We start from the raw sequence: 22,921 nt of genomic DNA on the forward strand, positions 1-22,921 counted from the left end.
GTGTGCTTCTCACAGCACTGCCGCCTGCCTCATCTATCCTTTCCAATTGAGGACAGACACACCCTTGGGTGTTCCCAGGTTACAGTTTGTTCTGCGCTCTGCTCTGACACTGAGAGTGGAACAGCTAGTGTGCCTGGTCTCAGCTTGCTCAGTCTGTAAGGGAGGGGATGCTGCACTGACACCCAAACAACCAACAAACCCAAGCTCACTGGGGCCCATCACTACAGCATTTTAGAATGTGTTTGGATCAAACCAGTTGAGGGTTGGGGCTGCTGGAGTGAGCACACCTTGAAGCACTGCTGCCCAGAGAGACTTCTGTTTTTCAGAGCTGTAAAAAGCATCTGCTGGAATGCAAATCTGCCCTCAGGCCCCATCACACTCTAAACCTCTTCCATCCCTGGTTATTCCTAGACCAGGGACCCTTGAAGTCTCTAACTCCATGTCCACAGAACTTGGGCTCTGAAGTGGTGTTCTCTGGTCCAACAGCTCCTCAGCCTTCTACAAGGTACCCAAAGGACCAGGTGAGAAACTGCTCAACATGTGCAGGATGTGCACCTCATCTGGACTCACTCCTGGCACAGAGCCCAGAAATGCACCAATGGCTTGGGGTTGTGTATACAGTTCCTTCAGTTAATGTATTATATTGCAGGGTCTACTAACAGGCTTTCCCTTATGTAGCAGGAGACAATTACTCAACAGCCAACTGCAGAGCAGAGCTGTATTCTATTCCTGAAAAGAACTTTAACAGAATCTTTGTTTCATGTTTCTTCTTTTTGAAATAGCCCATGAAGAAAGCTTCTGTTTACAGCAGCCACATGTATTCAGGAATGTTACAGCATGTGAGCTTTTAATCCTCTAAGAGGTAAGGGCAGACTCTAGATCATCTGTGAAGGCTGTTCTGGGGTTCATAACAGATGTCTGCAGTGACTGTTAGCCCTCTTTTGACAAACACAACATCTGCAACTGAAAGGCTGTCATCCCTGGTTAGTTAGCCAGCCTCCATTCGCTCATTGCAGGGGAAAGGCAGCATGCAGCCTGCAGGCCCACCCCTACACACGCCCATGCTACGCATCACCTTACTGAGGAGCTGTCTTTTTCTCTGATAGGCATGTGGACTAACTCTGGCATTTACCAAATTTCACTCTTTGGAATTGAAGCAGTCATTGGATGCTGGCTGTTTTGCCATCATTGCTATTCCCTCCCCATATAATTTAATAAGTAAATGAAACAGATTTTGTTTTTAAATTAGCCCACTTACAGGCTGATCGTTCCCTTTCCAAGTCTTAGTCCAGATGGGACTTGAGCGGCTGAGTTACAAACCCCTGAACAGAAGGGCTTAAAAGTGGAAACAGTGATGCTTTGGTTTAACCCTAAAGGCACTCCAAGATAACATGACACCATCAGGAGGGATGTGATAGTGGGAACTGCAGCCCAGGCACCCAGGATGCCACTAGATCAGCACACAGTTTCATGGGATCCCTTCACCTACCCTGCCTTCTGGTCAGTGGAAAGTACAAGGACAAGGGATAAAAGAGAGCGGTGTTCGCCACCCCTCAAAATGAGCTGCCAGCAGGCACTGTCTTTTCCTAGCCCAGTGTCACCAAACACACATATGTAAGAGTGGGCTTCACTACTGTACTTCTGCAATGACAGGACATGCTCGCGGCATGACAGCTCACATCTCTTCTCCAGTGGGAATGTGTCTGTTGCACAACAGTCTAACTAGCATGTATTTACTATTGGGTAGTATCAAATCATTGCACTGAACACCAGGTTTTCCTTATTTCTGCTGAACATGGAAATCTGAGACCCAAGGGAAGCAGTTTTTGAAACAGCATTTGTGTATTCATTACCTTCAAGGCTATCCAAGTAAGCTTGGGGGAGAAACAGAAAATACAAGGTTAACATTAGTTCTGCAAATAAAGAATTGAGAAAAACCCAAACAATCTTCTCTCAAAAGCAACATCACACAGGCCCAGGACCAGCTTTAAGCAGGTTGGGAGAAGGGATCTATGTTCTGGAATCACAGGAAACTTCATGCTAGTACATGTGCCTTTACATGTGTGAATCTCAGCCATGGTCCAACTGAGGAATGCTTCCCTAATCACCATTTCAGTCAGACAGTTCCATCAGAGCACAGGAATCTGCCTTTCCCTCCAGGATCCTAATCCTGTGTGTTAGTCCAAGACCGGGGGAGGAGTTCATTGGAACTGGTGCTACTAGGCTGGCATTGTTCCCATTTAAAAAAATCTTCTTTTTCTGGGGTTGAGAAGTCAGCTTAAATTTTGTATCCAGAGCAGATTCTGGTACAGGGTCTCAGCTCCGGGGTAGCTTAGATAAAATTAAATACTGGCTTTCCAGGATTTTTAAATTTGGCATGTACAAAAGAAGGCCCCCCCTCCACCTTCCTTGTCTGACAGTCTTGAGCACAAAACCAACTTCAATTTCACGATGAAATTTGGCAAGTTCCTAGCCAGAAGTACAGTGTCACCATACCAGTATGTAACAAGGTATATTGGGGCTAAGACACGAGTTACTGGGAAATAATGCTTGTTCCTTCTGTCCCATCTCAAACATGCTGTTGCAGCCACATGATTGTTCTGGGTTCAAACTGGCCTGTCACTTATACTTGAGGAAAGATTGGTTTCTTCTGCACTGTTGGATAGCACAGTGCATAATAAAATAGGGAAAGCATATGCATCAGAATTCCCTCCAGGAGAAATGGTGTTCCATTCAGGATCGTTCCTTCTCTTCGGAGCTCAGTTGCAATGTAACTTATTAACCGAAAGCCAAGACGACCCTGAATTTAAGACAATCCCCCAATACTTAGATTCCATACATAGAAAATACATAAAATTATTATAATTTTCCACACATAAAACCTTGATTGGAGGATTGTTTTAAATTTGTCCCCACCACTACTGCAGCAGGGAAAACAGTAGTAGGCAGCAGGCAGTGCAGAGCAAGTAGTGGGGGAGGAGGGTGGTAAGGAGCAGGCAGTGAAAGAGCTAAAGCAGCTTGCTGCCTGCCACCTGCTCCCCCCAACAGCCTCAAGTCCCTGCTCCCTTCTCCCATATCCACCCCACCCCAACACTGCTTCTGCTACCCCTGTCTCTCCCCTTCCCTCTGCAGCCACAGTCCAGCTTCCCTTCCCTTCCCCTGAACCCTTATTTCTGATCCCTGCCTGCCCTTCCCTCCTCTCCCCGCATCCTTGCTCTGGCACTGGCAGGCTCTCCCCCACTCTAGCCTGGGGCACAGAGCAGGGCCAGACCAGCTCCATAGCAGTGGCACAGAGCCAGCACCATTACTATGAGCTACATTCCCCAGGCTGCAGTGGGGATGGAGCCTGCTAGCATTGGAGTAAGGGTAAGTGAGGTGGGGCAGGCAAGCAGCAGCTATGGCTGTGGCTCCAGCCCAGGGTTGATGCTAGACCACTGCCCTGTACTCAATTCCAAGACTTTTCCCCCCTGCCATGTTAAATGTGACGGACCTTATCTCAGAATCAAGTAAATATGGTAAATAAAGGTAAAAGACTTTAAATGCTGCATAGTGAAAAGCACGTGTTGGGGGCTCATTCCCAAAGCAAAGTGCCTGTGCCTGTGCCTGTACAGGCTTTGTGATTACACAAAAAGGGCAAGCCTTGCTTACCTGTTTATATTTTCGGTAACAACGCTGAATGACTGCAGCAGCCACTTCCTGCTGCTCCCGGAGGGGACGGCCCTGCACAAAGAAGTAAAAAAAACAATGACTAACAAACTGAGCGGGCAAACCAGAAGGGAAGATGTAAAATAGTGGTCTGCTGCAGCTGGCAAGGGCTCGGATTCCTGGCTCCTTCCTGCTCAGCTCCCACCAGCAGACACTGCGAAAAAGGTTTCATTAGCAACTGGTAAAGAAGACAGAGACCTTCTGATTCCTCTGCATACAATGAGCCAGTAGCTGGCAGAACAAGATGAAAACAGGTGGCTGACCAAAGGCTGAATCTTCATGAATGTACTTAGAGAGTTACAGGGCTTCCACTACAGCAACACTGTGCACCAAGGTGGAGTTGAGGCTGGGCATCCTGACTCCACTGGCCTGTTAAACCAAATCAGCAGCATGCAAGACATGGCATAAAAAATAAGGGGTGAGAGGAAGGGGCCAGGAGGACATGCTGGGGAACCTGTTGTATCCTGTAAACACGTATTATCTGCATTTAATTTCCTGGCAGACTCTGCTTCCTTCCCCCTCCCCCCCACCCGAGGTCCATCAGCACAGCAGACTTAAGTGTCCAGGGCAAACTTACAGGAGAATGGGGAGGGAGGGCACATGTGGTTCAAAGAGTGGGTTGAGGGCAAGGGGCACAGTTTTGTGAGTGGGAACGACATGGCAGGATGTGGTGCATGGGTCCAAGAGTGGGGGTGAGGGGAGGGGAGTCTTACCCAGCCAGGAATGTCTAAACAATCCTGGCTGAACTATTGCCTCCATCTGCTCTGCTCATCCTGGATCTGTTGCATCCTGGCGACAAACAACAGTAGCCAGGAACTGTTCTGGAATTCCCAGCCCAGCAATGCTGCTTAGGTGCAGGCTCCATAGGAAGTTGGGAGTGATTCCAATGCCCCTCATAACGTGGCACCTGGGGTGGGTACGCCCACTCTCCCACCTTTAGTTATGCTATTACACTAGCGACTCACCTTGTATTTCCTGAACACGGTCTGGACAAGTTTGGCAGCTTCATAGAGCTCTCTCTGCTCATGATCAGACAGAGTTAGCTGTGCAAACTCGTTCTCAACCTTCTCGCTGGTGGACGCACTCAGAAATTCTGACCAGTCTGCTGCTGAGGGAAGGCTGGGTTTCTCAAAAGCTGTTTCGCTGATTGGTGAGCCGACCGGGCTCAGGCTGGTGTTTGAAGAAGGGGTCAGGGGTTCACTATACAAACTTCTGAAATCAAAGCCAGAGTGTGAACATGGTCACATGAGCACATGGTGGCTACTGCTGTCTGACACATTCTGCTACTCTCTGCCAGAGTGGAGCTTAAGCTTAAACAACTCTTATGCTGCACTGACCTCCTAGTACCTGCCGTGCGTGAGCATGTACTTGGCTTTAGGAGGAATTGGGCACAGGTTGGACTATGGCCTGGCTACAGTGTCTGGGAAACAAGTTCTACAAGTCTGATTTATCCCCGTGATATTTTTTCAGGGCTTTTCACTGTAGAAAGTTGCCTGATATAGTGAAAGATGAACAGGCAGGGGTTGATAAAGCCACCAGAGGAGGCTCTCTAATGCAACTGAGCTGCTGTCACTCTGAACAGCCCTGCCCATGACTTGAGACAAGGGCAGCTCTGAAATGAGCTTGGACTCAGCTGGCTCTTCAGGCACAGATTGAATTCAGACTAAGTTTAACAGCAAAGGAAAGCTGCATGTTATGACTCTGGGTGACCCCAGAAATGAAGGGGATGCTTCCAGGCTGCAGCAGGCATCCCACTGGGGCTGCCTCATCTGTCCTGTCCCCACCACAAGCACCACTTCCATTAAGCTCCTTCTCCACTAGAAGCTCTGAAGTCAGGGCCATGTCGCAGACCACACTGGTCCAGGCTTGGAGCCTGGTATCACCAACCTCTGTCTGTGATGTGGGAAGGATATGATCATCCTCACCAAGGCACTGACCTGCACAGAGGAATGCCACTCTTGAGTCCAGGACTCTAGTCTGCATGTGTGTGGGAACGTGAGTAGTTATGTAACATGGGACACGTTTCGACTAGATTCTCAGACCATCAAACACTCATCATCTTTGTGATGCGGACGACAAGGGGGAAGGGTACACAGATACCCTCTGATGGCCTTGTCAGACACCCAGTGGCACCTGCAGCCCTCAGATCATATTACACCCAGTTAGGCACAACATGTAGGTAGAAGCCTGTAACTGAGCTCCTTGCCCTTCAGCATGTGACAAGGAACAGAGGCTGCAGTTCGGGAAGGACACATAACAAGAAGGTGTTCATTGGGGAATAGCACCTGGGTCTGAGCTGGAGAATCCAGAGAGGAATCCATTTCTCAAGCCCCTATCACTCAGCACTGAATATAACCACTGAGACCCTCTAACATGCCCTTGCTTTAGAATTTGGCTGCTGTGTGGCTACTGCTGGCTTTTATCCTTTTGTCCTTGCTTTGGGGAAAATGCCTCAGTGGAAGTTAAAGGCTTGTGACAGTTTGTGGAATTAGGGATGCTGGCCCAGAGCTTCAACATATGGAGTTCCTGCTCGCCTATCCTGCTCTAAGGCTTGAGAGATCAGGAAACAGACCCTAAGTTCTCAAACCCTCACTTCAGTCTCATGACTTCCTACTACAGTGTGAGGTCATCCAGGCCCCAAAAGAACTAACTGTCTGCCTGGCTGTGCCCTCTTCTGCCTCACACTCCATGTCCAACAGGGTCTTCTTTGCTGCATGTTTGCCCTGTTCTATCAATTCACAGCAGTCCCCAGCAGCAAGGTGTCGGCATTGCCTGGTGTTTGCATGTGCAAGACCAAGCAGGAAAGTTCTAGACTCCTTTGCATTAAATTTGATTCAAAAGCAATCCCAAGGACTTAGGAACACACACGCACACACCTGCAGTGAAAGAGGAGCATGCCCATGACTGCCTCTGGATTCATCACCAACCTGATCTGCGCAGCACTTGGCAGATGGTCGACATCAGCAAGGTAACTGGCCAGCCAGCTCATGGTGGTGCTAATGGCAGCACCATCTGTCCTCTCCACCAGCGGTGACTCCATTGGCACAAAGTTCTCCCGCTTGATCCTGTCAGGTGTCGCTTCGATGATGTGCTCTGCCAATGTCATCATATTCACCTGGGAACAGGCAGACAACAGCCATGCTCATGGGCTGCTGAGCAACGTCTCAAACCTCCCTTGCTGCTTTTTCCCAGCCCTGACACTCCCTCAGTATTTCTGGTTAGAAATAAATGTACCCAATTTGGGTTTTCACTATGCCTCTGGCTGGATTGGCCTTCCTGCCCCTCCCAGTCTTTGTTTGTCACTGCTGTACTCAAATATTTCAGAGCATCATGCAATTCCCCCACCCAAAGGGATGGAAAGAGCTACACAGTGCAGCCTTAATCCACTGCAGCCTCACTCCTTCCAAAGCTCTGGTGTTGGCAGCACCAACACTTTGCACAGACAGTATTTCTTTATTTACACCAAATAAGGCAAGATAGTTGCTCCAGGTAGCATGCATGAGCCCCTCAAGGAATATGACAAGGTATGGATTGCCTCTATGCTCTAATGGGTGCTTGCCTGTACACCCAAGGTGACAGTGAGGCTGGAATATCTGGGGTGGATTTGTTTGATGCCACACACTAACTTACACCCACACTTGGCTCAGTTCAACAGTAATGTCGTGCAACAGCTAGGATATATTTTTTGATGTCATCTTTGTCAAATTATGCAAATGTTTATGTTCAGAAATGGTTAAAAACCTTCTATTACCAGAGTCACTAATTGTTGCTGTTAACTCTAAACAGTCCAATAACAAGGAGTACCACTTCCTTGGTGGGAGCAGCAAAAAATCCTGCACATAATCAGTGGCTGGTGTGGGACAGTGCCTGCCACTGCTGTCATACACCAAAGCACAGGTGGTCTGACTAGTGATTAGCACCAGCCAATAGACAAAGGTCCAAAGGGTAAGTGGGGTCAAAACCAGAGTCAGAGTCCAATTAAGGCCAAAATGCTGGGCAGAACAAAGTCAGGGATTAAGTCAGGTCAACTACCCATGAGAGCCAAGTCCCAACAATCCAAAGTGTGAGGCGGAGGCCAAAGTTTGATCAGGGTCAGCAAATGACCTCATCTAGAATCAGGGCACAGAAGCAAGGAAGCAGTGCAAAGGATAGCAAGGCTCCTGCCGCATGACAACATCCCCAGGAACGCTTATGTAGTTGGAAGTATCCAGTCAGGGGCTGGGAGACACTGGCCAGTGGAAAGCCCTTTCAGAGTGGGACCCCTTTCCTTGTTCTGCTTTCTTCCATAAGCTGTGGCTTGGTGGAGGGCCAAGCAAGTATTTGGTCCCCAAGTCTCTAGATTGGGGGTTCAGGATTGTGTCCTGATGTTACCCCCTCTCTTATACCCAACTTCCAGGCAGGCTGACCACAGTTTTTCCAGGTGCTTTTAATGGAAAGCATGAAGTAGTGCTGGGACAGGTACTGGTTTCCAGGTGTAGTCTTCCAGAACATATTCTTCCCAGTGTTCCTGGAACAATAACCAGCTGTGTTTAAATTCTGAATCTGAGATTTCCCAAACGCTATATTCTTCATTCCCCTGCACAACAACAGGAGGAAATGGCTGGGTTCTGCGTGGAAGGGATTTTTCTGTATTCAGCTTTAACAACATGTGGAATACTAAGTGAATTTTGGGGGTCTGGGGAGGCCACAGTTTGTACGCGATGGTGTTGATTTGATGGACTATTGGATACAGCCCAATTTGCAGGAAGGTCTCTCTGTGCGTATGCGCTCAGGGGATAACCATACCTTCTGGCCAATGATACAGGTCAGGCCTGGCTGGTGTCAATGGTCAACATAACATTTTAGGTTTCTCTGGCTTAGTTTACTTATTTCTTCAAATCCTCCTACATACGATGAATGTACTGCAGCCATTTAGAGGCCACAGGTTTGGGAAAGATCTAAGGCAGCTTGGTGTGGAACTGAGGATGGAAAACTTTATTTGCAAATGGACAAGGAGGACCAATTATCCTGTTGGTAACTGCTGTAGCAATAAAGGTATTGCTCCAGGATTTGACTTACTCTTTTAGCCAGGCCACTGGATTGGAGATGATATGCAGCTGACAGGTGGAACTGAACTCCAAGTAGGCACAGGGCCTCTTGCCAAAATGAGGAGGTAAATTGAGACACTCTCTCTGAGATTAAATGCTAAGGGAGTCCACAGAGGTGGACCATGTGGATATCCAGAGCTGTGATTTCTCTTTGATAGTAGGTAACACAATGCAGGGAATTAAATGTTCTTTTTTCATAAAATTTTCTAGCACCACCAGCATGGGAGGCCAGTCTGGTAAAGACAGAAACTACTCGTAGTCAGTCTAACAGTTCCAAGACGAAGGGCAAGAAGCATATTCTGGGTGGTAATTTGGGTTAGCACCTGGTAATCTACACAGAGGCACAGACTCTCATCTCCCTGCCCACCCCTCTTCTGCCTCTATAAACAAGACCAGTGTCCTGACAGGTGAAGTGGATTTCCTAATAAATCTCTTAGCTAGGTTCTTTTGGAGATCCTTGTACAGAGTGATTAGCTTGGGTTTGGATAGGACTTATATTTACTCTATGGGTATCTTTGTCCCAGGCTGGAATTCAATAGTACAATCATAGTCCCAAAATGGGGTAAAGTGTGTCCAAGTTCTTTTTTTCCCAGAACGTTGACAGTCCCTATATTTGGAGGGAAGGTCTACTACCATGTCAGGGGGGCAGGTCTGTCCTCGGTGTCAAAGGTATGGATACTCCTAGGATCTTCTGAGCAATGGGTTCCCAGACATTCCAGCGGTGTCTCTGGAAGTGATTGGAGTAACACTGATTTTCTGCAACTTTCACAGCGCAATGGGGTCATGCAGCAGTAGCCAGGTTATCCCCAGCATTAGAGGAAAACGTGGAAAATGGATTACCCTGAAGCTCAGCATTTCCAAATGCCCTTGGATGTCTACCTCCAGAGGAGCATCTCCTGCATTAGTGGTCTGGAGGACAGTATGGACCTATCAATGGTCTCCTGCATTAGTGGTCTGGACTGGCTGTCTAAGGGATCATGTAATCTCTGTGTGGTCTCCTCATCCATGAAGCAGTCAGAAGACCTAGAGTTGAGAAGAGTGGTCAGCTCCAGGAATGGCTGAGGTGAGCCAGGTATATACAGCCATTGGACCAATTGCAGCTGAGGGTCTGACCTATGAGGCAGTGAGTAGGCCCCACTAAACCCTGAAGCTGGATGGGTATTATGCGTAGTTCCCAGGCCTACCCCACTTAGTGGGCCTGTGCCTTGGCATTTTCTGAACCCCACAATTATGGGCTGGACAGAAGGCAATGTTTTGCCAGGGGTCACCACAACAGAGGCATTGGTGGTGCTGTTGGGACCATTCCCATTTCTCAGGAGTGAACCTTCAACAACTCCCATCCACCTGCATGAGCTCAGAACAGGTGTAAGTATGAAAGGTGGTGTGGAATGGGGAAGCCAAAGGTAGCAACCTCTTTTCTTCTTGATGCCCTTTTAGCCTGATGACCAACTCAATAAAGGTATTTTGGCTGGAGAGTACCTCCACATGATAGTTCTTGACTTTTTCCTAGACCACCCCCCACATTGGAACTGGACGGCCTCGTTCCAGTCTGTGTCAGCTGCATAACAGCAAAAGTGGGCTGCATAGAAGGTCGCTGTGCCTGAACCTAGGTGGAGCTGTTTTTGGTTTATCACAGAGCTGTTTCTGGTTTTTCACATATTGCAGACAGAGCCCCAAGTTCTGCATCCCCCAATGCTTCTCTAATAGTTGGGGAGGCCCAATTTAGTAGGGAATCCCCCATTAATAGGCTGATAACAAAGGCCACCTTGGCTTGATTGTTGGCATATGTACAAGAGCATGTCAGAAAGAAGAGATAGTACTGGTTCATAAAGCCCCAGAAATATGACAATCAACATTAAATCTGGGGGTAGTTGGATTACCAGGTGCTGGTCCAGTGAATGTCCTCAGAAAGAGTCATTCTCCATTTGCAATTGCTGGTAGTCATCAACCTGATGGGCCAACTGAGCCCTCGGGTACAGGTTTTCCATCAGCAGTTGACTGACTTGGATTTGCAGGACCTGGCCTGTACGCTTTAACTGGCTTGGCTATTCCTGAGTTGTTAGCTCCCACTTCGAGGAGTCTGGGGGTAGAGGCTGGCCTATGGGATCCATCCTGTGGGTACTACCCCCTTGCCCAAGTAGGCTGGTCCACACAAAATATGTCACACACCAAGGCACAGATGGACTGACTTGTGATTAGCGCCAGCCAATTGCCAAATGTCCAAGAGGTAGCAGGGGTCAAAGCTAGAGAGTTAGAGCCTGAATCAAGGCTGAAATGCTAGGCAGAGCAAGGTCAGGGAGTGAACCAGCTCAGGTACCTATGAATGTAGAGTTCCAACAATCCAAGGCATGAAACAAAGGCAGAGATCAAAGTCCAAGTAGGATCAGCAAGGCATGGTCTGATCTAGAATCAGGGCGCAGAGGCAGCGAAACAGCATTTTTTTTCTTTTATTATAAAAGTATCAAAAACATAAAACTTTTTCCTTCTTTTAACACAAACTTTCTATTAAATCAAGCAAGCCATTACATTTAACATTTAAACACATATCTCCCACTTCAACAGAACCAACCAAAAAAATTCATCCATTTCCCCATCCAAAACCTAAAACTTTGCAAGTTTGCAGAAGACACTAAACTGGGAAGCATTGTGAACATGGAGGATAGAAGCACAATTCAAAAGGAGTCAAAAGGACAGACTGGAAAGTTGCAAGTGCTACACCTCGAAAAGAATAATAAAAAATACAAGTACAAAATGGGTAATACCTGGATGGATGGCAGCCTTGAGGAAAGAGATCTGGGAGTCCTGGTAGATCAGAGACTCAACATGAGTCTGCAGTGCGATGCAGCTGCACAAAAGGCTAATGAGGTTTTGGGATGCATCAATAGAAGATTAGGTGCAAGACACAGGAAGTGATAGCACGTCTCTTCTTGGCATTGGTTAGGCCTCATCTAGAGTACTGTGTGCAGTTCTGGGCTCCGCATTTTGAAAAGAATGTGAGAAGTTAGAAAGGATTTAGAGGCAGGTGACAAAAATGATAAAGGGCTTGGGAACCAAGTCATACAAGGAGGGGCTGAAGGAGGTAGGCACGCTCAGCTTAGAGAAAAGAGGCTTAAGAGGGGACGTGATAGCAGTCTTCAAATACTTGAAGGCCTGCCAGAAAGAAGAGGGAGAATACTTTTTCTTTCTTACTGCAGAGTAGGACACAGACACATGACTTCAAGTTGCAGCAAAGCAGGTTTAGATTGGATATCATGAAAAACTTCTTCACTGTGAGAACAGGGAGGCAGTGAACTAGATTGCCTAGGGAAGTTGTGGACTCTCCACCACTGGAGGCTTTCAAGAAGAGGCTGGACAGCCACTTGTCAGGGATGTTCTAGGCACAGCTATGCCCTTGTTCTTCTATGGGGATTTCCCATGCTTCTGGGCTTTCCTAGTTGTCACATAGGACTGAGAGGAAATTCCATCCCTCAGCACCCTTTCTGCTACATGTGTCAAGGTGTTTCTAAGCCTTCCTCAGAGGCACTGGGTGCTGGTTGAAGCCAAGGCTAGGATTTTTGACTGGGGTGTGCCAAAGCTCCTGCTGCAACTTGAATCTAGAGGGTCCTGCCCTCTTTTCAGGGTCAGACCAATCACCATATGTGAAATTAGGAAGGAATTTTACCCCATGGTCAGATAGGTCTGGACCAGGGGGCGGGGGTTGCCTTTGAGCTTATATTAGCAAACTTTGTGGCAGCAGTATTTTGACCACCATGGTCCTGGTTTACCTGTGGCAGGTTTGGGTGTTATGTCTTAGGTTGTGTCAGGGTTGGCAATAGTTTTACTAAGAGTTTAGATTATGCATTTGTATAGGATGGCTTGGACAGTGATGATCCTGCCTCAGGCAGGGGGTTGGACTAGATGGCTTCTGGAGGTTTCTTCCAGCCCTACTTCTCTATGATTTAACACCAGGTATTATTCGAACATAGGAATTGAAATAAACAAGAAAACCCAGACAGAGAAACAAAAAATCCCAACACAAAACCACATCAGCCAATCCTGGGCACAAGAAAAAATGCTCTGAATTTGATACATTTTGCACAATGTTCATAGCAACAGAACTGCCAACTTGGTCCTCTGCCACCCCTTTTCAGGTTTTCCCTTACATAGTACAGGTTTACCTTATTCAGCCCTATTTTTGAACTAGTGATTAAAAATCAGTATCTTTCCTCTTCCAGTTTGTGGGAACTTGCCCCACAGCACCATCTCATGTGTCACAGGCCATATCCCTACTAATGTCTCAAGAAGGTATCCCAATCTGATCCATATCCTCTTTGCAACATGACATTCCCAGAACACATGCCTTTGAGGTAGCTGGCCCTTAGGTACTACATTTCACTATCCAATCACCAAATCTTCTATAGCTGCCAAACCAGAAGGATATGGTGGGCCCTCAACCATTCAAAATCTGTGCTCTTCCAATAAGTGTCTTAAAAATGTCACTCCACACCCTTCGTAATCTCTTCTTATTCAGGCATCCTACTGGAGTGAGACGGCTCTTTGATTGGACATATTAATGAATTTTCTAGCATTCTCTTAAGGATTTCTGGACCCACTTGCTGCAAATTATATTTATTCTTCAGTGCCTCTAAGACAGCATAAAACCTTGGTGGTTGTAATGCCTATGGTCTTATGCTTAGGCAGATGTCATCTTCCCACTCTTCCTCTGTGGTATCTCATAAAACCTGCAGATTTGGATTTACCTCCCACCACTAAGGTGCAACAAAGGCTCATATATTTTACAAAGATAAACCAAAATATAACTGGAAAACCCCATCCCCCATACCCCTATGTCCTATATAGCAACTCTCTGACCCAGCACTCCTGCAAGGACCAAAACAAGGTACATAACTTATTTTGGATCTTGCATATCATCCTCCACTGAAGTGGAAAAACCATCTGCATGTAGAGCAGTGATGACAATATCAGTGCCTTGATCATTCTCATCTTCTCCTCCAAAGACAGTTTGCATGACTTCCAGAGTCCTGGTAACTGTCTCACTTCTTCCAACACAGTTTGTCCCTCCAGTCCTGGAGGAAAATTAATTCCCAGCACTCACCCCTCTCCAACAATCTTGACCCCAATGTGTTTAAATCCCCCGCATCCTCATATACCATGCATTTAACTTCGCTATATTTAACTTAGCTACCATCACTTTTCCATATTCACCTGGATGCCTCAGTGCTCTTTCCAGGGACAGGCAACCTCGACAAATGACATTAACAGTGCCCATATATGCTACACACTTGGTTTGGTCCTCATCTCCCCCAGGTACAAGCATCCCACTTATTCCACCATTGATCCTTATCTTCTTCAACAATGATTCCATTATATGTATAAATAAAAAAGGAGGGCAAAGGGCACCCTTGCCACACTGCTGACTGCACCTCTATTTGTTGCTCCAAGTGACTGTTGACCAATACTTGACTTATTATATCGGAATACAAAATTTAAATCCATTCTATGAACATGGGGGGAAGCCCATCCTTTCCAGAGTGGCCAGCAAAAATGTGTGCACCATGTGATCATATGCTTTTTCTTAACCCAGGTTAAGTACGGCTACATTCAGTTTCTGCTGTCTGAAAAACCCAACCACATCTCCTAGCTGCACCAAGGCTTCATGGATTTGTCTTCTCAGTACTCCAAGAACCTGATCCAGTGCCACTGCCTTCCCAATCACCCACTTCAACCTCTCTCTTACACTACCTTTGCAAAAAACTTATAGTAAAAATTCAAGAGGATAGTGAGTCCCCAGTTACTCAAAGCACTGGGGTAGATTTGACATGGAACTGAATTCCTTCTCATATCATTTGATGTTGAAGACAAATTTGGAGATGGATGCTTGCTAGGTAAAAAGAAGAGAGCTGTGGAAGTTGAATGTGGCACTCATTCAGACCAAGTTATGACTCTATCACCCTTCTTGAAAACCAAAGTGATCACCCCCCTTTCTATACCCACCACCAAGTGCTTGCCCCTTTTCATTTTCCCATGCATTTCCATTAAGTCTGGACCTACCACTTCCCAAAAAATTGTACAGATTTTTTTTGCGAATCCATCTTCTCCTGGTGTTCTGCTATTCCTGTAGCTTCCCAGCACCTCCTCACCACCTGCACACTCCACTCTTCTTTTAGCTTGTGACTATCCACCTTGCTTATCCTGCTTTGCAGTATCTCCAAAACCTAGTGATATCCCCTCCCTACATTACTTTTGGAGAGTACATATCCTGATACAATTCTTCTATCACCTCCCAGATGTCACTCATCCCCATAACCTGCTCTGAATGAGTGCCACATTCAACTTCCACATTTCACTCCCTTTCACCCAGCAAGCATCCACCTCCACCTTGGTCTTCAACATCAAATGGCATGAGAAGGAATTCAGCCCCACCTCAAAGCACCCCCTGTGCTTTGCCAAAAAGATCGAATTAATTGAATGGAATTTTCTGGTCAGGCTGACCCTTGTGAACGTCACTTCCTTCTCTGGGCTTCTCTTACCTACATCTTGCACACTGTTCTGCTCCACAATTTTCTTCAACAGTCTGGAGGTTTTGTCCACTCCCTCCCCTTCTCTCTCTCCTTTGTCTCCTACCTATATAAGACAGTCGAAATCTCCAAACAATACATTGGGTTTGGATCCTGGTAAACTTACTGATACCTCATTCAATACAACATAACAGGCTTTCTTCTCTGCCAGGGTATATACATTTGTTATGACAAACACTGTTCCAGATACTTCGCATTCCACCTAAAAATCCTTCTACTCACCAGCTCTATCACCTTTTGAATTCTAATCCATGCGTTCCATACCAGAACTTTCACTCCAGATGCCCCATTTTCATTACTGCCCAGCCATTGTGAAGGTCCTCAAGTCCACCTCTCCTCAAAACATACATGATCCTCTCCCCCCTAGTATGCCACATGCCCACAAGCACATGATATCTGCTCATACTTGAGAGTCAGGAATGCCTCTGCTCCTGCTCATTTACTCACGCTCAGAATACTCTGAACGTTGACTGATGCCAAGGCCAAGGTGACCACTGGGTACTGTTTTGCAAAGTGGCTCTTCACCTTTGTTTTCCCTTGCTTTTTACCTTTTCCCTTCCCCTGAGTGCTCCATTTTGTTGCCAGCTTGGACGGCTGGCCTAGACTTTCCTCTTCAGAGGAAAGTGAGATCTCTACAGAAGAAGATTCTCTCTCCTCCTGTCCCATCTCTGATTCTCTGCCTTTCCTTATTTTTCACCTCCTCCTCCACACTTCCTGTGTTTGCCAAGTTCTCTGGTTTCATTTTTGCACTTTCAGTGAGTCATTCCATCACCTCCTCTCTTTCTTCTTCTTCCAAGTCCTCCCCATCTCTCTCCCTGCTCTTGAGGGTACTTGTCCCCCCCTTGTTTCTCTTCTCCTTCCCCCAGCAACTCCAGCTGGAGGACCTCCTCAAAAATCTCTTCCTGGCTGTACTGTGGGGTCTCCTTCACCACTTCCTTGACCAGGTCATAAAATGCTTAGATGCAGGAGATGAGGTAGATGTCATTTACTTGGATTTTAAGAAGGCCTTTAATATAGTATCTCATCCTAGTCTCATAAATAAACTGAGCAGCTAGCTGTGACGTAGATGATTACATGTTCACATGACTGGAAAACTGGCTTAGGGGTCATACCCAGAGAGTGGTGGTGGATGAGTTGGTGTCGACCTGGGAAGATGTGGACAGTGGAGTCCCACAAGGCTCGGTCCTAGGACCTGTGCTGTTCAATGTCTTCATCGGTGCCTTGGATGAGGGCGTGGAAAGCACTTTGTCCAAATTCGCAGATGATACCAAATTATGGGGTAAAGTTAACACATTAGATAGTAGGAAAAGAATCCAGGTGGATCTGGAAAGGTTGGAGAAGTATGCAGAACAGACTAGGGTGCCGTTCAAGTGCAAAGTGCTGCACCTAGGGCGAAGGAATCACCAGTACACTTACAGGATGAGGGAGGACCTTCTCAGCAACATGGCAGCAGAAAGGGATCTCAGAGTCACTGTTGACACCAAGATTAACATGAGTTGTCAGTGTGACAGAGTGATCGGTAAAGCTAACCACACTTTATCATGTGTTAGCAGGTACATGATGAACAGGTCCAGGGAGGTGATACTTCCCCCTCTATGCGGCATTGGTTAGACCACAGTTGGAGTACTGCATCCAGTTTTGGGCGCTGCACTTGAAGAGGGATGTGGACAACCTCGAGAGGGTTCAGAGGAAGGCCGCTTGTATGGTTAGGGGCCTGCAGGCAAAGCCCTACGAGGAGAGATTGAGAGACCTGGATCTCTTCAGCCTCCACAAGAGAAGGCTGAGAGGTGATCTTGTGGCTGCCTACAAATTGGGGTGGGGTGGGGCAAGGGGCAGCACGGAATAGGAGATGCTTTGTTTACCACGGCACCCCTTGGAGTAACTAGGAACAATGGCCAGAAAGTGATGGAGAGCAGATTTAGGTTAGACATCAGGAAGAACTTCTTTAAGGGAAGGGTTGCCTGAATCTGGTATGGGCTTCTCAGGGAGGTGGTGCTCTCCCCTACCTTGGGGGTCTTTAAGAGATGGCTAGACATACACCTGGCTGGGGTCATCTAACCCCAGCACTCTTTCCTGCCCAGGCAGGGGGTTGGAATCAATGATCTACTGAGGTCCCTTCCGATCCAAACATCTATGAATCTATGACCCTTCACCTCTGTTTTTTCCTGCTACTGCTCCTCCTCTCTTCTTCCTGTTTTTCCCATTGTTCTTCTCATTTCCCCTCCTCCTTGTCCTCTTCTTCCCTCTCCTCTTATGTATCCTCTGCATTGGCTACTGTCCTCCGACTTGAGATGCTTGCGAAGGTTTTGGGGTAGGATTGGAATATGTGGCCCCTCTCCCCACACAAGTTACACATCCATCCAAAGTTTTGCTACATGGCCCTTCTTTCTACACAGGACACACAAAGTCTGTGTGCAGACTGCATTGAGATGCTCATGCTGCCCACACTTACAATAAAGTTTGAGATGTCCCTGATAAAAGATAATCCCCCTATGGGACTCTTTAAGGCTGTTTCAGTGCGGAAGTGCCTCACATCCCCATAGTCCATGGGGTCCATCCACAGTAACACAAGGGCATGCCAAGCCCCAGTCCAAACACAGTCTGCATCTCATACCTTCGGTATGTAACCCACTTTTCACAGTACCACTCCAGCCACATTCCCACAGTCTCTTCCATAATGAGGTCTGTAAACATTTTCACTATTACCACCTACTCCTGGGAGTCTGCAGCCACTCCAGAATCAGAAAAATGAAAGGCAGAGTCTTCTCGAAGTTCTTGGTACCTCTCCCTAAAACCAGTGTGAACTATGGTCTTGAAAGCTAATGACCACTCAGTCTAAGCCCACAGGCAAAGTTATTAAGAAACTCCACTTTTACTTTCAGGTATTTCTGCAGAATTGTATGCCTAACTCCAGCCTCAACATCAAAGGCCTCTCCAGTCATGAAAAGCAAGGCAGACCCTCACCTGCACCCCAAACAGGCAGGTTCTCCTCTGCATCACCGTCCTTGCTGTTCCTGCCCTTCCACCAGTTAGGAGTGCAGATCAAGTCTGCGTCACCTTCTCAGTCACCTTCTCTATAGGCCACTATCTTGTTGCTGTCTCAGGGTCCCTCATCCATAGACCCTCTTCCTGCCAAGCGAGCCAGCAGGGAGAGGTCATCCCAGGAAACAGGGAAACAGCGGGGTGGTCCAAATACAGCAGGAACCTTGTTGTCCAAACGGCTTCCCCAGGAAACAGATAGGAGGATCCAATCAAGGGCCAGGAGCCATGGGCCAATCAAGGGCCAGCAGTGTGAAGCTCTTTCCAGCAGGGCTCCTTTCCTTGTCATTCTGCCTTCCATGAGCTGTGCCTGGTGGAAGACCAAGGTGGTGCTCAGTCCCAGAGCCTCAGTTCAGAGATTCAGGAACAGGTCCTGACAGCTGCTTGGCAACCATGTACCACAGACAAAGCCTCTTAATGAGCACTGCTCACTGCTTCCACTGTGCCCTGGATTATGGGTCTATAAGGGGGAAGGGTAAGGACGTTCAGCCCTTACAGGGACAGCAAGACTGATTCAGAAGCCCGCAGTGTGCCTATGGGCTTGCTGCAGTGATTCCAGGATGGGCAGCACATGCCACAGCAACAAATGCATATTGATTTGCTGAGGGGCTGACTTGCCACACTGTGAGGATACTAGGAGCAGTCATATGCAGGGTGGATAAAAATCAATGACTTTTTTTTTTTAATGTAAAAATCAGATTTTTAAAAATTTCATTTTTTTTCTTTAAACATACTTTTAAATTTTTTAAGATGCTTTTTTAAAAAAAACCATATAAAATAGTTTTAATTTAAGATATGTTAAAGCTCAAAGAGATCATCATAGAATAGGGATTACTACTTCTAATTATATACTATTTGAGACAATATATTCATGTAACCTTTTTAGAAGTTTTATATATACATTACAACAGGCCATATTAGGGGCCCAGTCTTATGGGATTCCCAGAGGCTCCTTTATAGATTAGTAAAGATAAAAGAAAACCACTCTACCAAGTGGGACTCAGTGCTCAGTCTAGAAGATCCCATTAAGCATCTCTGTGATGCTTAGTTTCAGTTCTCAAACCAGAGATGCGTCTCCAGAGATAACATCCTTGTTAAGAGCAGTATATGGAGATGAGAGATAACAGATCTGATTACCTACCTATCAGCCCTATTGTCTCTCTGCAAGTTTGTGTACACAGTCAAGCCCTTACTTTTCTCTAAAAGTGCCATTTCAAGAAGTTAAATGAATAAAGAATATCAAACAACAAGAATGCACTTTTTGCAGAAAACAATGATTAAATCGAGGCTTCCTAACCAGTGATTTAAATCAGCATTTAAAATGATTTGATTTAAATCAAATCCACTCTGGTCATACCTGTTCAGTTCCCTAGATAAACTTGGTGTCATTGTGGGCTGTGACCAGCCCCTAATTGATATAGACTTAGAGTAGGCAACTCTTTCAAGGATGGGCCTAGTATCAATCTGGGACCACGCTGGAAGAAGCAGAAGGGTGTATATCAGGCCTTCAGATAGCAGGAGTTAATCTGCTGCTTGTACCTCTGGCTTACAATACATGGACACATTAGACATCAGTTGTAGGTCCCTGACCACTGCAGCAGTCGCCAGAGACCCTCCCTTCCTTCCTCAGCAGCCAGGGATCACCTGCCTCTGGGCCCCTCTTAAGAGGGGAACATGGGGTTTTCAGGTCATAGACCATCCTCATCATTGGGATGGCGTATGAGGACCCCAAGCTCAGGTACCCTTGCTGTGCTGGGGACACCATCTCTGCTTGCTGCCCTGGTTCCTGAGGTTGCAGAGACCTCTCAGAGAAGGACAGGAAATGTGTCAGCATATCCAGGGCTCCTTGTGAACACCTACACAGGGCTGCAAAGAAGTCACCACCTGGTGCTACCAGCTCAGCTCCAGGAACAGCTTACCAAGGCCAAGCTCACTGGAAGCCTGGGAGCTGCTAGGGCTGCTCTGCTATAACCAACAGGAGCCTGAATAGCAAAATCAAGGTCCTGAACTCCCACACCTGGCCCAGGAACAGAGAGCAGCAAAATCATGTCAATGCTGAGTGACAGGGATGGGGCTTCTTAGGGAAGGTGCCAGATCCCAGCCCCAACAATACCAGACACAGGAGCACAGCACATGTCAGTACCACATGGCCCAAAGGCCTGTTTTCCCTTGCTATGCTTGGGTGCAGCTGGCTTCAGACAATTTATTTCTGAAGCTTGTATTCAGGACTGCAACAGCCCACCCTAGACAGCCTCCCCTAAAACGCCAGCTGCTCTCCTCTGTTTCTCTCCTGAAACACGGGAGATAAATACCCAGCAGGAAAGGTGAGGGCAGATCTGGTACACTGATCTTCCTAGGACCTGCTTCCTTCACTGCCAGACTCCTGGTGCCTTCAGAGGCCTCTCACATGGCAGCAGCTGCTCTCTTAGTCTGGGGTTGCTGTCTTCAGTTTCTCTTAGCCGCCAGAGCTACTCACTGATGCAATGCGCCTTCAGTGCTGGCACAGGACCAGAATCTTGCACACAGGATGACAAAGCCAGTGGCACTGCTGCTGGACACCCAAGGGCACTGGCCTGCAGTACCTGGGCTCGAGATGAAGTTGCTGTGCAGAATTGCCTGCGTGCACTGGCATGACCCCCTGGAATCTCTACCCAGCGCTGCCCTCTCTCATGATCCTACTGCACTGGCCAGGGCTGCTCCTATATTGCCATGGAGCTGTGACCCTTCCAGCCCACGTACCCACTGTGCCCCAGCAGCTCAACAGCACTTCGTGCAACTGTAACACCACCTGCCCTGGCCCTCCATGTCTCACAGCCCAACAGAGCCTTGAAGATGGCCCTGGAGCAGCCACAGACTTACCTGCAAGTCTTCCATATGGTGCAAACAGTCCTCGTTCTCCACATTGTCCCGGTAGGACAGCAGCTCCGTGTCCACTATCTCCCTGTCAGCCATCAGCAGTACGTTCATTTGCTCCCGCTGGTGCAAGCTATGGGCCACTGTGTCCTTCCCCAGTGCATGCCCCTTCGGGCTCCCTGTCACCTGCACCGTGGACACCCCGATGTAAAGGTCTTTGGGGCTCCATTTGATCCCTGCCTGGCTGCCAGGGCCACGGTACCCAGTGCTGTCTGGGAGGTGCTGGGACAGCTCCCGGCCATAGTCCCTCATCCCTTCACTGGGGCTGATTGTCTCTGGGGCTGGATGCTTGGAGCTGGCACTGTGCTTCCGGAGGCTTGATTGCTCTAGGCTCAGAGCTGTGGAGAGCAGCTTGTCCTGCCGTATCTGGAAGTACTCAGGGCTCAGCTTGTGTTTCTTGGGTGCCGGGTAATCTTTCTGGCTCTCGCTGCTATAGTAATTGGAGGGCTCAGACCTTGGTCGTCTTAACTCTGGAAGCAAACAGACTGCAAGTCAGGACCAGCCAGCCAGCATCATGTGATCCCAGTACAAAGTGCTCCCACCAGCCAGCATCATGTGATCCCAGTAGAAAGCGCTCCCACCCACCATGGGTGGAGATGCATGGCATACTGATTTCTGTGGCAGCAGTGATGGGCATTCTACAAGAAAGCTACACCAAAATTGATCCCACAATTCAAGGTGCACTGCTTTCAAAACAGCCAGCTTCTGACACCCTGTGGGACACTGATCAATGCTCATGCAATCACTTGAAGTGCCACCAAGAGGCAGAGACCGAGGAACACACCTAGAATGGCACAGCTGTGCTTAGCCTCTTTTCCCAGTAAACTGCCTGCTCCAGCAGAGGAAGCTACTACCCCTCTGAGTTGTTTTTACCTGTACTGGAACTGGAAATAACCGTGACTCCCTTTGGGGGCTCTTGAGAAGTGATTATGTCACTATGCCATTGGGACACCCAGCTCTCCATGTTGGACTCTCCGCTTGAAGGGCACTGGATTCTGGGGTTTTGCCCAAGCTGAGCTTGCTCATCTCGCTGAAGTTGTTCCAGGCACTCTGCCAATTTCACATGACCCCGAGACCGGGCAATAGCCAGGGGCAGTCTCCCAAGGGAATCAGGAATGGAAATAGCACGGCGGTCCCACTTATACAGCACAACAGCTGCATCCATGTGGCCTAGAGCACATGCCCACATCTGGAAAAGAAGAGAACAGTTGATGCAATGGCAAAACCCATGATACACCCATCAGTGCTGCCCTCTCTCATTAAGCCCTGAGACTTGTTCCATGCTCTGCCCACTGAGAATAGCTCTGAGCAGCAGCACTTGAATGCCCAAGCATGCCCAAATGCCCAGAAGTGGTGTCTTTACAAGTGTTACAGAGATCACGTAATGGCCCTGCAACACAGCTCAGGTTGACCTGTGGGCTCAAAAACAGGAGGATGTCCATTGTCTGTCCGCTTCACACTAACCTCACGTTCAGCTTTCAAAGACCCAACCCACTCTCCCCATGGGAAGTTAGCTATACAGTGTTAGCTTTCGGAGTATCACAGAGCTGTGGTGCAACATGAACAGGAGAACCAGCAGCCAGCCAAGGTTCGCAGAAG

General features: G+C 47.7%; 1 protein-coding gene across 1 annotated transcript in view; it reads right to left on the reverse strand.

The window, feature by feature from the left end:
• Positions 1-22,921, reverse strand: part of CAMTA1 (calmodulin binding transcription activator 1) — a 1,228,941-nt gene that overhangs the window by 21,147 nt on the left and 1,184,873 nt on the right. The window contains exons 14-19 of the mRNA XM_019541692.1: positions 22,196-22,511; positions 21,269-21,792; positions 6,633-6,820; positions 4,671-4,917; positions 3,649-3,720; positions 1,854-1,874 (exon numbers count right to left, since the gene is read on the reverse strand). Coding sequence (XP_019397237.1) covers positions 1,854-1,874; positions 3,649-3,720; positions 4,671-4,917; positions 6,633-6,820; positions 21,269-21,792; positions 22,196-22,511 — 1,368 coding nt within the window. The remainder of the gene's footprint in view (positions 1-1,853; positions 1,875-3,648; positions 3,721-4,670; positions 4,918-6,632; positions 6,821-21,268; positions 21,793-22,195; positions 22,512-22,921) is intronic.

Source organism: Crocodylus porosus, unplaced genomic scaffold, assembly GCF_001723895.1.
Source record: "Crocodylus porosus isolate Cpor-Errol unplaced genomic scaffold, CroPor_comp1, whole genome shotgun sequence".
Lineage (NCBI taxonomy): Eukaryota > Metazoa > Chordata > Crocodylia > Crocodylidae > Crocodylus > Crocodylus porosus.